At 27.4% G+C, this 13,839-nt stretch overlaps 2 protein-coding genes across 3 annotated transcripts in view; one reads left to right on the top strand and one right to left on the bottom strand.

The window, feature by feature from the left end:
* LOC119678857 (saccharopine dehydrogenase-like oxidoreductase) overlaps positions 1-13,839 on the bottom strand; it is a 33,871-nt gene that overhangs the window by 16,057 nt on the left and 3,975 nt on the right. The gene's annotated exons all lie outside the window — the stretch shown is intronic.
* On the top strand, positions 101-2,846 carry LOC119678856 (protein hunchback-like). Its single transcript, XM_038090934.1, has one exon. It carries the CDS (start codon positions 150-152, stop codon positions 2,541-2,543), a length of 2,394 nt encoding a protein of 797 aa, XP_037946862.1. The 5' UTR covers positions 101-149; the 3' UTR covers positions 2,544-2,846.

The following is a 13,839-nucleotide window of genomic DNA, read 5'->3' as shown; positions in this document are numbered from 1 at the left end:
GCCACAATATAGTATAAAAATTATATTAATAAATATTTTGCTGTTTTATTTTCATGTATATAACTAACATATAATTTTTTTCTCTTTTATTTGCAGTTTAAACAATTTAAATACACAAAACCGACACACACAAACAAAGTTTTGCAAACATGCAAAACTGGGACGCTATGCAACCCACCGCTAATTACGACCAGCACAATACTTGGTACAATAATATGTTTGCCGCCAACATCAAAAATGAACCTGGCACTATAAGCCCTACACAATTGCAACATGCAGCATCATTGTCCTCTTCAACACTCTCAACAGCAACATCACAACTGGAAAATTATTTGAAACAACAACAGCAATTAGTTCCTATGGACACTATGTCAGCTATGACCCCATCACCTAGCAACAACGACAGCATGCAACACTTTTTCGACGGTAATATCCAACAGCAACTGTTGCAACAACAACAATACCAACAACAATTTCAACAAGCGCAACAAGCTGCTGCACAAAATCAGGTCACATCAAACCATTTACCATTGGGTTTTAATCCTCTTACACCGCCTGGGTTGCCGAATGCAGTTTTGCCACCGATGTCTCACTTTTATAATCACAATAATATGCATACTGGTGTAAATAAAACACCCAGTCCCCAGCCTACTCCACAAGCGAATGTTGCAGCAATACCTTTGGAGAGCAGCGAAAAATTACAATCGGCATTAACCCCGCGTAACACACCACCTATGGATATAACACCACCTAAGTCACCAAAAACTACCAACAACAGCAATCAGTCAGAACAGCAGGGAGATGGGCAGGCAATAGAAAAGGATCAAGATTTGGTGTCTAACTCCAGTGAAGATATGAAGTATGCCGTCGATTCTGATGATGATGAAGCTATTCGTTTGCCAATTTATAATTCCCATGGCAAAATGAAGAATTACAAATGTAAAACCTGTGGTCTAGTTTCTATTACGAAAGTTGCTTTCTGGGAACATACACGCTCACACATGAAACCAGATAAAATTTTACAGTGCCCAAAGTGTCCATTTGTTACTGAATTGAAGCATCATCTGGAATATCATACACGTAAACACAAGAATATTAAGCCATTCCAGTGCGAAAAGTGCTCCTATACCTGTGTTAACAAATCGATGTTGAACTCTCATCGTAAATCTCATTCATCTGTTTATCAATATCGTTGCTCAGACTGTGATTATGCCACAAAATATTGCCACTCATTCAAATTGCATCTACGCAAATATGATCATAAGCCAGGTATGGTACTTGATGAGGAAGGTGTACCTAACCCATCCGTAGTAATTGATGTTTATGGTACACGACGTGGACCGAAAACAAAATCTGCTGGAGGTCTTACAAAGCGTGAACGAATATCTGCTGCAAATCTTAGTAAGCAACAATCTAATGAAATCAAAATGCCAACATCTCAATTATCGGCAGCCTTGCAAGGTTTCAGTATTCCACAACAACATCAAATGCCTGCGTCTCCTGCCAAAAGTACCAACTCTGCTACATCCGACATATCTGGTTTGGCCTTAGGCATGAACTTACAACAACAACAGCAGCAACAACAAGCACAAGCCAATCAAAGTGTAAATTCGCAAGCGAACACTCAACACTCTTTGCCTAACTTATTACCGCCATTAGCTACGATACTACAACAAAATCGTAATATGGCTTTTTTCCCTTATTGGAACTTAAATTTACAAATGCTGGCCGCACAACAACAAGCTGTGGTTTTAGCACAATTATCACCACGTATGCGTGAAACTGCTTTGCAACAATTGCAAAATCAACAGACTGGTGGTAATGAATCAGCTCATGAAGAAGATGATGATGACTTTGAAAGTAAATCCATTGATTCGGCAATGGACCTATCTCAGGGCACACCTGGTAAAGAAGAGTTGCAGCCAGTACATGATATAGCTATGAATCTTAAATTGCAAGAAGAAGGTTCCGATACACCAATGCTGAGCTCAAATAATGCCTCACGGCGCAAGGGTCGCGTACTAAAATTGGATGCAGTTTTACAATTAAAATCAGCTTCCCAATCACCGGAGCAAATGAAAGAGTCGCCCATTTCTTTAATTACTCACGAAAATGAAGAACGTATTGTCCCTTCGCCTTTTGTAAATGATGCACCATCACCATTACCAGTCAAAGTAGATGAACATATATCGGCTGGTAAGAGTATGGAAACTACAGCTGCACCAACTGCTGTCGCATCAGTACCACCACTACCACCATCAGCCACTATAAACACTAATTCAGCTAATACAAGCTCGAGCTCAACTGCATCCTCATCAGGCAACAGCTCTAATAGCTCAAGCTCACTTTTCTCAATCGCCCTTCAAGCCGGCGCAATCTACGAATGCAAATATTGTGATATATTCTTCAGGGATGCTGTTCTCTATACAATCCACATGGGATATCACAGTTGCGATGATGTATTCAAGTGCAACATGTGCGGTGACAAATGTGATGGACCTGTTGGTCTCTTTGTGCACATGGCACGTAATGCACATTCTTAAGAGGAGCCATTAACGAGCCACTAGGCTCTTTGTGCACATGGCACATAAATCACATTCTTAAGCAAATAACTGAGCCAAGATTCACTTTTATTTTATATTTACTTTAGTTGTTTATTGTAAAAATTGTATATAGTTTTAAGTTGTGTATATGGTATAAATCTTTATGGGCATCCCTGTAATCACATACACGAAGTTGTCCTCAATTGTAAATATAACCCTCCCCCTCCCCTTTAGTTTTAAGTTAAGTGTTAAGTTTTAAGTTAAGTTAAGTTAAGTTTTAAATTAAGTTTTAATTTTGCTTTTTAGTTGCTCTTGAAAGAAGTTTCCTTTTAATTTTAAATGATTTTCGATTTTGAAAAATAATAATTATTTTTACAATGTGTTTTATAAACAATTTGATTTATTTCATTTTAAATGTAAGGAAAACAAACAAACAAAAAGTAATTATATGTAATTTTAGAAACCTAGAAAAAAAGGTTTAAAATTTGTAATGTAATGATTTCTGAACTAATCAAACTAATTGTAAGTCAGCAACCAAATGCCAAACCTTATTCAAGTCATTTTGTAAATCGAAGAAATTATTTACTTAGGTTAGTACTTTTATATCATATATACCTCCAATGTAAAAGCAAAGTGTATCTTAGGCTAAAGTTATGTTTAAATCTTAAACTTTTTGTATAACCATACTACAGTGATTAATTTTGTTTACATATTATTTTTAAAATGATGGTATGAAACCAAATTGAAAATTACTACTAAAAGTTTATCAATTTGAACCAATTTATCAATAAAAACGAACATTCATAAAAAAGTAATTATTATATGAGTTTTTATTTGAATTATTTGAAGTTTTACAATTTATTATAGTTTTTGAAACAATTTATACAATTTTTTAATAAAAGAGAACATTTATATTCAAAAAGAATTTTAATTTGAGTTTTTATTTGATATATAATTTTTTTTTGTTTTTATTTTGGTTTAACAAAATTCTAAAAACGATAAACGATAAACTATAAAGAAATACTAAGAACATTAAAAAAAAAATTCTTAAGTTACTTAAATTTGTAATTAATTTAATTAATTCTTTATTAATTTTAATTAATTCTTTATTAATTTTAATAAATTCTTTATTAATTTTAATAAATTCTTTATTAATTTTATTTAATTCTTTATTAATTTTAATTAATTCTTTATTAATTTTAATTAATTCTTTATTAATTTTAATTAATTCTGAAACAAAATTACAAAACTGGTTTACAAGGTCAAGGACAATATTTAGAAAAGTACAAATTACACGTTTTAGTAAAAATAACTTTAACTTTCTTAAAAATAACTATTAAAATGATTGCTTTTTTATCATAATAATATATTATAATTAGATGATATATTAAAATAAAATAAAATATTTAAAAATGTTTCAAAAAAAAATTTGCTACATCAGCTCATATTTTATAAGTGTAATAAATTTTATAAAACTTCTGAGAGAAAATCAAAATTATTATTAAAATACGATCATTTAAATTTATTATTAAATTAAGATTGTTTTAATATACATATATGTTTTCCAATGTAAATAAAAATATATACATTTTAATAACGTGAAGTCCTATTAAATTATAATTGAATTTTTTTAAATAAATGCCAAATATAAAAATTACAAATATTTTTTTTTTTAAAACTGATCAAATTTATTTTATATTATTTTATATATATTTATATTAAATATGCTGTATATACTTTATACAATAAGTGAATTTGTTAATAAAACTTTTACAGTAAATTAACAAAACTCCAGAAAAATGTGCGAACATAAAAGTCAAGTACGGCTTTGGGTCAGTTAGTTAAGGTGCGCTGCCTCTAAGCTTCAAATTTGGCAGGACACAAGTTTGATTTCTGGTACTTGCAGTCTCAAAAAATTAGTTACGAATAATTAAATACAAGAATTATTTCCAAGATGACTGATGATGGGTATTTGGCAATACTCAAAACAGCTGTATGGTAATTAATTAAAATAATATAAAAGTGAATTTTTGTTGTTGTAGTTCATTACTGTCCAAAAAAAAACCTCTTTATTCAGAATATATATATGCGTGAAATATACTTTTATTTCCAATATTATTGAAACTGTTCAGTATAAACTATGTTGTACTATATTCTAACAGAACAAGCGACATAAAATATTCAAACACTATAAATAACACAGCGTCTATACTAGCTAGACTTTGACAAGACATTAAGTAAAATCTAACATAAAGCGGAGCAACTGCTTGATCTGTTTGACTATCTATAGTATTCGATCCAATGTTAGAATTCAGAGATACACGAACTACTCGAACTTCACTTCCAAGTCTTATATCATATTTATCACGAAAGAAAATATAACATCTGCTTCTTTAAGACAATATTTTTTACCAGCGTTTTTAAAATTATAAATACCGGATAATTTATATGTGCATTACATATACATAATAAATTAACTGATATATCTTGATTCTTTTTAGTACTATACTAATGTTAATTTTTTTAGAAAAAATGAATAAAACTTGAAGCATGGAAGAAAGAGGTGTTAGCTTCATCTATATATTATTTGATTAATCCCTAATAGTGTTTGGTCATAAAATTATAAATATAAATTTCTGATGTGAAAGTAAAATGAGATATTGAAAGGTTTATATGTGATATATACTATCCAAGTAGTTTTAATAAATTAAAAAGTATTGGCAAATATTTGATGCTATTAGATTGCTATTATTATCAAAATGAAGTATTGATAACTGAGAACAGCATTTTTCAACTTATCTTAAATGAATAATAAAAAATCGCGCCCCTATTAATAACACAGTGACTTCTAAGTTGAGAGACTATGATTGTCTTACGACTCTTTTTAATAGTACTGTGACTTACAAGTTGAGAGACTATGATTTAAAGGATTGAAACTTTAATTTCTTAATATTTAACTGGATTACTGGCATATTGTAGTCTAAAAAATGCAGTATTAAAATCAAAATTAACAATTAGGAATTAAAAAAAAATAGTCTTCATTGAGAGTCGATCAATTCTAAACCTTTTGTTAGCGGATGAGGAAAAGTCCACAGTTAGTTTGTTTTGCGTAGTCTACAGGCAAACTAATAGTCTTACTCCTTATTCGCTTTATCAATCCGTGCAAACCACTTCATTTACATTGGGGTAATAATAATTTGTTTTGATTTTATAAAAACTGAACTTATATTATTCTATTATTTCTAAATAAATAAAAATTAATAGAAATTTTTTTATAAATTATTAGGTATGTCTTGTTCTCTAAATCACTTTACTTTAATTTGTTTCTCTTTTATATATTTTACCTGCAAACATCACACTATACCATAAATACAAAAGAACTAAAAACAAAAGAAAAGCGAACTGCGACTCAAATTAACATATCCCATAACGGACAAATCTAAAATTATACAGTTTTAAACAATACTCGGTATTTTCCGTCGAAACGGCGAATAAACGAAGTCTCATTTGAAGAAAAGTCGTGTTTCAACAATTGTCTCGTGTTCTCCGACAAATCGGCAATTGAAACGAAGTCGCATCTTGACAGACCTCGTATTGCTGTCATCATAAAAAATCAAATTAAAATGATTTTTAATATATATTTGAAAATCTGTTAAACAATTAGATATATTTATTTATAGATATCTATAATTTGAATGTATTTTAACATCTTTTTTTATGGAAGAGTTATAAAACATTTGATATAGTTCTAGGATGCAGTTACAAGTCAATTCGATTTAGATTACTACGCATCGTGGAATAACTGAACAGATTATTAACGTTGAGGTGAAGTAATTTTATCACAATTCAATTCAATGTGAAGAATAGATAAATCAATTTAAGATAATAACTGATAAACGGTAAATAATACTATTACTATAATATATATGGTAAAGACAAATTGAATATAAAATGACAAAGAGCAACTACGCTAAGAGTGTAACATTTTTAATCGAATGTGTATACTCTGCAAGACTTGGACACATACAGTCTTCAAGACAACCGTTATACATTTAGAACGATGATCTAAATTGAATCGTACTTTACATAAGTAAAGTATCAAAAACTGCATAAGCATTTTGATAAAACTAGTATTTTATTGGCAGTGGTTCTGTTCAACTGTATTTATACTATAAGTACTATATGGTACTTACACTTAAAACAAAGTTTTAGACCGGTCCACTGGTCACAAAGTATAATCTCACATTTTAAAAATTAAATAGATGTACATAAAGCGTAATGAAAATTAAATCATCGGTTTTAGTACGTAGTCACTTCTGACGTCCTGTAATCTTTGATTCATTTAGTACTAGAATGCCTTTAAAACGTCATGGGCCAAAGTATAAATCACCTTATTTTCAGCATTTAATAAATTTGATCAGTTCAACGGAATATTTCGCTTATTATTACCATTTGTCAAAATACTTATACCAACCCATAAAATTTAGTTCTATTCGCAATTTTTATTGTATATATAAAAAATGTAGATTATTTAATTTTACTTCAAGTTATCGGTACTTTTATAAAGCTTATTTCAAAAATTCTATAATATATAGCGTATAATAAAATTTAAATTAATGTATATTATCTTTTATTTTGTTATTGTATTTTAAGAATAGAAGAAAATGTAATAGAAAATAATATAGAATACAGAAAATGTGATAGAATATAATATAGAATATAATATAAATATAAAATTTAAAAATATTTAATTTTTTTAAAATAAATTTTAATGAAAATAAATTTTATCAAATGAATTGTGCTTGAGTTCAATTCGAATTTAATATATTACAACAGGAAATTGAAAAGTTATACCCACCACGACCGGAAGTGAAAACATTTAAAAAATGCAAACAATATTAATCTTAATTTTAAACTTCATTATAAGTATATTTTTAATGGAAATATTAAGTACTATGAAAAATTATTATTTTAAGTAGCACGTACAATATACATGCACGTCTTTCCCTCCCCTCAATGAAATAACTCCATTTTAAAATAAAATTCAATAACTTTAAAGTGAATTTTTTTATATTTAAAATTAAAAATAGGGAACCAATCAAAAACACTCTTAAATCTATTTAAAGGCGTAAAGATGGAGGTAGTGCCCTAAGAAAGTTGGCGAGAGTATTGTACTTTAATGTCAAATTTCTATTGTGTATTTCATTACGGAAGTAACAGAATAAATTTCGACTCACTCAATGAATTTCAATCCGATTAAATATTAAGCATTCAATGATCACACACACATGTATGTAGTTTAAAAGAAAATTTCAAGATTGATTTGAAAATATTTAAGAATATACTTTCGGATGTAAATTTCTCACAAAAGCAAGAAGTACTGCCAAAGTGTGCGTGGCGCATGCTCATTTCAAATAATTACTGACGATATTTTATATAACATTCTAATGTGATATGAGTTCCTTGAAAATATCCAAATTTTTGTCAAAATTTTTAATATTTTTGAAGCGAGCAACATGAGTCAGCAGACCTCTATCAGGATATGTTCACATATCAGAAGAAGAGGAGCACTGTTTGCGTATGCCAGCAAGCAGGCCATGAAATGAACAAAAATGTCAAACGTATTGTAATTCAAGCTACGCATACCTCCCTGTAATATTTATAAATTTCATAATTTTCTCAATATTCATATAAAATTTTCTTCAAACAATTTCCTTATTATTAACTAAATATGTATTCCTTTCGCTTGTATTGAACTCCTGTCACGCAAACAATCCATCAGTTGCATGCGCTTGAATATTTTTGTACGAGGGTGTGGAAGATGCTGTAATGTATTGGCTGCCTGCAGAGTTATGTATTTTTATATAAATATATTTAAATATATTTGTTTTGTTAGAAATTTTTTATTTTTCCCATTATGTGGCTGAGCATGCGCACAAATTGTTCGGCTGCCCGCACTTAAGCCATAGAAATCGAAAATGGAAAATTCATCACGCATTATTAGCAAATGATGGAGCAGTTTTCTTTAATTAAATTTTTTTGAAAATTTTTTAATTTTTTAAAAACCGTTAAAATTCTTTTATACAGATTATTCAATTAATCATGTACTTATTTATTTATACGCTTTATGTTGACATTCGACATTCGACATCCGACATCCGACACAGCAAATGTTTATTGATAAGAATTCATTGTATAGATTATTTGAAAAGTCAGATAACTCCTATTAAAAATGTATTAAAAAATCACATTTCTGTTATGAAGGTTCTTAAAAAATGACGAGATAATATGAATAATATTAATTTGAAATTAGTATTCTTTAAAATAAAGGATATTGATTATGTGTTTCTATATTTTAAAAATTATTAATAATTCTAAATCATACTTTAGACGAAATTTGATTCTAGAAGGTTGTTTACTGGTGACACCCTTTCTTGTAATTATAGCTAATTAAGTAACCAGATTCACACACAATCTGCATATCTGTACAGTGATAAATACGAGTAGTTAAATGTTACCTATATTGTATTTCTATTTAAAGTGTCATTATTGTATTTGGATTCAATTTTAAAAAAAATTATAAAGTTAATTCACACATTCACATGTAGAATAAAATATGTAAACACTGCTTTAATTCAAAATTGAAATAAGCCTACACTCAGCTGTAAATCGGTTGCTAAAAAATAAACGTCCAGGTTATTTATTTCTAGTTTATGGCATTGACCTAATCCTTAACGAAAACGTTCTATTCTTCCCCATTTGATTTCTTAATTTGATTTAACATCATACCATATAACAATTTGTTTGAAGTGAGGCGAGAAATATTTGGCGATATTCTGCTATTTGGAATATATATGGTATATTTTTTAATTGTAGTACGATGAAGAGTAGAATGTAATGGAGACATGAAAAAAAATTGGTACTGTTTTTTTTTTTGTAAAGAAATTTTATTTTAATTTTATAACTTTCTGATTAGTAATTTTTCACTTTAATGACAAAAATCACTATTTAAAATAGAAAGTGATTATCGACACGTCTATCCAATACCTCTGCCACTTTCACGTAAAATTATCATCTCTGCAGTCACATGCTGTGAAAGATAAATATTTCGATTTTTCAAAGTCGCTAAATTTAAAATAAAAAAAATAATTTTACTAGCTAAAAATGAATAGTCCAGAGAATTGCCCCAATATTTATTTTAATGCAATTGTAATTAAAATAAGTGAAATGACAATTTTTATTAAAAGAAACGCTAGATACTTTATAACAATCTGAAATATATAAAAAACAATCTAATTATTATAATTATTATGCTATCATTTTTGACCAGATAGAAAAATTATCACTTGTATTTTATTAATTAAAAGTACTAATATTAATTAATTAATAATAATAAGTTTAGGTGTTTATTTAATGTGTTATATAAATTTATATTTCTAAAATAATATTAATAATATTAATTATTGTATCAGTAATTATTATAATAATATTATTATTATTAATATTATTATTATTATTATAATAACATTATTAATATTATTATTGTAATAATATTATTAATATTATTTTGGATAATATTACTAAATTTTAATTTGGTATTAAAGTCTAAAAATTTACAAAAATAAATTTTTTGAAGATTTTTATTTAAGATTATAATCAAGTATATTTAATACATATATATTTAATTAATTATTAAAATGAGTTCTGATTATCGGAACTTCTAAAGCAGAAATATAAATGTAAAAATTTAAAATTATAGTTTTATAAAATTAGTGTTTTAGTTTTTTTAGTGTTTTTGGAATTGAAATTTTTTTTTGTATTCAATAAATCGATTGAATCTACTAAATATCTCCATAAAGTTGAGGAATATTTGGATATCGTCATAGTAAAAATCAAAAATATTTTTATAGAATTTTTTTTTATATAATTAGTTTCATACTTTTTTTTATAGGTTTTTTAGAATTAAAACTTGTTTTTTATTTTTTTGTATTCAATAAATCGATTGAATCTTTTGAATCGATTAAGTATTTGCTTAAAGTTAGCAATATTATGACATCATCATAGTTTTTTCCTTCTTTATTTTGTGATATAATACATAATAGTGCAACAATTAATAACGAATCCCAGTGGAGGAATAAATAGAACATTAAGCCAAACTCTTTGGAGAACATGTGATATTTAGCTACAAGAAGACATAGAAACGAGGGTGGTCAAATTTACCCTTCGCAATTCATTTGAAATGCGAAATCATTTTTTTGATTGCAATTATTTAAAAAAATGTTAAGTAAATGAACCCAATTATGAATGTAAAATATGAAAAAAGAGCATCAAAGGTGCAAATCTTTCGAAAACAATTTGTAGTCGTACTCGTTTCATTGCCAAGTACAGCTGTTAAACTCATTTTTGCTATAAATTGTGCGACAATAAAGAAACCCTAAATGCACATACCCTACACCAAAATTACACCTTTCGGTTGTTTCCCATTAAATTTTTCCATTTCGTAGTTTTTTTCTTAATTTTTTGTAAATATATTATTTATATTATTTCCGATATTTTTTGTTGAGACTATTGGATTTTAAGATAACAAAAAATTGGCTAGTTTCGTTCATTTACCTTTTTTTTAACAAAGAAGATAAATGAAAAGAGAGGAAATCCCCTGGAAACAATCCACAATCTGAGATAAGTAAAGAAAACAAACCAATATTCTTTAAAAAAGAAACAAACGAAACATAATGAGAGTAGAGTTTTTTTATTTATTTTTGGTTCAATTGTCGTTAGCTTGTTGGCGATTAATGGACATCCAGTAAGAGATAATAAATAGCACAGGACAAGACTTCTTCTGGTCAGATTTGAATGGCGCACAATGTGCACTCTCCGCACTTCAGGCACATGCCAAGCAACTATTATGATGTTACTTATGGTCAAATGATCAACGTTTTTTTAATTCGAAACCATTTACATATTTACATGATACGTAATTGTTTATCGATAAAACTGTTAAAGATAAAATTAAATTTTGTTCATAGCTTTTATATATACATTGTTATATACATATATCTAAAATAAATTTGTTTTTATGTTTTTAGACGTTAAAAATTACAGTTAAAAAATATAAGAATTTTTAAATTTGTATATATGATCATACTATATGTTAAATTTATTAATAAATGAATAATTAATATTGCTTAATAATTTTTGAAAATAATTTTAATTTAAATAAAATTTATTACTGTTTTTTCCTGTTTTAATTAAATTATTTTATTAACATAAAGTTCTTATATTATTGTTAGGTAGTGAGTACTTTTCTTATTAATTTAAATTAATTTAATTAACAATTTATTGAAATACCTACGATTTGGTTTCAACCGGCTGTTAATTATATTAAATTATTTTAATATATTATCATATCAAATATTTCGAAAAAATTATTTATTTATAATCCTTTATAATCTAAACCCTGTTAAGTTTAAAGAATTAACCGAAGATTTATTCAAGAAAAGTACTTTTCACATAACTTCACTTAGATATGTGAGTCTATTCGAATAAATAATAACTAATAACTTATATATAAAACTAATAATTTATAGCTCACTTTGCGTTATATTCTAGCACTTGGTTTCAATGTCATGCCATTGTGATAATAATATCAATACTCTTTCCCAATAATTGGATGACCAATTGTGGTAATAGAATGCATTTTTTGATCTTTCGGTAAGCTTAACACATATATCAGGTACTATATAAAGACAAAGTTTTTTTATTCTTTTTTTTTTCGAGGTTGATTTCACTTGATTAAATACATTTAAGATATCAAAGGCAAAATTTCTCTTAACTTCTATATATTTTGTTTTATCATTTGTGGGTCGAAGTGATGGAATAGCGTGGTTCAGTCAAAAGTGTTAATCAAAGTGTTGAACCTTATTCTGCAATTTGGGGACCTTACTCTGCTTGGTCGTCATTGTTTGACATAATCAAAAGGTTAGTATAGGTCTTAACTTTTAGTTTTTGAAATAGTGTTCTTAATATGTTATCGTAATATTGTAACTGGGATAATTGACCTGATATTTGTCAATATTGTGTTACAGAGGGGTTATACATTGTTTTTGCAGTTTATTAATTTATTTATTATAAAACTTACCAACACTTTCATTTGTTAGCCGTTGGATTTATCACATGATTCCCCTGACCACGTCACTGATGATTTAAATTTAAGTAAATATTTGCTAAGCGTATAGTATATAATAACTTTGTGGCATAACTATCTACATAAAAAGTACTAGAGTTTTCAACAAACAAGAACTAAACTTAAATGTTGTTACTAAAGTTTTGATTTTAGAAAAAAATATATTTTTTATTAAATTAAAACTTTAAACTTAAAAATTTTTAATAAAAAATTTGAATTTAATTATTAAAAATTTTTCAAGATATTATTATTTATTAAAATGACTAGAATAGAAAGAAAATACTTTTACATAATTTTCTTATCTTACATGGTCTCTTGTATTGATCGGTAAAATATATGTTTATCTTTCTATTAGTTACCTTATGATATGTAATCAGTTTATTATCTCAGACATTTAAAGCTGATTTCACAGTCATAACTTAAGTCTTATCACTGACATAAGTAATGCTTAAGCCATCAGTTTTCTAAACATTATTTATACTAAATTCGGTTTTAAGACTTAGGTTACGTCTGTGAAATCAACCCTAACAGTAACAAATATTTGCTTAAAAATGTGTGGAACTGAAACTAATTAACAAATTGGAAAACATGTCGTTCTTAACAAGTATCCGTTTTTAAAGACAATATTAGTATTAATTATTTATTTAATTCTAAACTTATTTAGGTGATTATATATATAATCACCTAAATGTTTTCTAATATATTATCAGACAAATTTTTAGACTACTTTGTAACCGCCTTTCTTTCGAATACAACTTAGAATAAACTATTCCGAAGAGTAACTATGAGGTGTTAATGAAAAACCACCCACCAGGCAGCAAACAGCGTATTCCTTTATGGTAAAAAGTGGCAGAAATACGCCATATTGTCGTTGATAAGCCATTTTTAGCAGCCTTCATAAACTTAAACTAAAAATAAGTAATTTCTCCATAGTGCTGTGTTACGAAAACCTCGAGGGTGACGAGTGCGTCTTAGAGTGTTTTAATGGTAATGCTGAAATTCATAGTGAGGAATTCATGATGGAGTTCGTATTTTAATCCATTTTTATAGTTGTGGGTGTAAGAGAACATTTGAACTCAAAATAAAAAAAAAGAACAGAATTCTATTAAAAGA

Source organism: Teleopsis dalmanni, chromosome 2 (genome assembly GCF_002237135.1).
Source record: "Teleopsis dalmanni isolate 2A chromosome 2, ASM223713v2, whole genome shotgun sequence".
Taxonomy (NCBI): Eukaryota; Metazoa; Arthropoda; class Insecta; order Diptera; family Diopsidae; genus Teleopsis; species Teleopsis dalmanni.
Note: the sequence above shows the minus strand (reverse complement) of the source record. Positions and strands in the feature narration are given on the sequence as shown.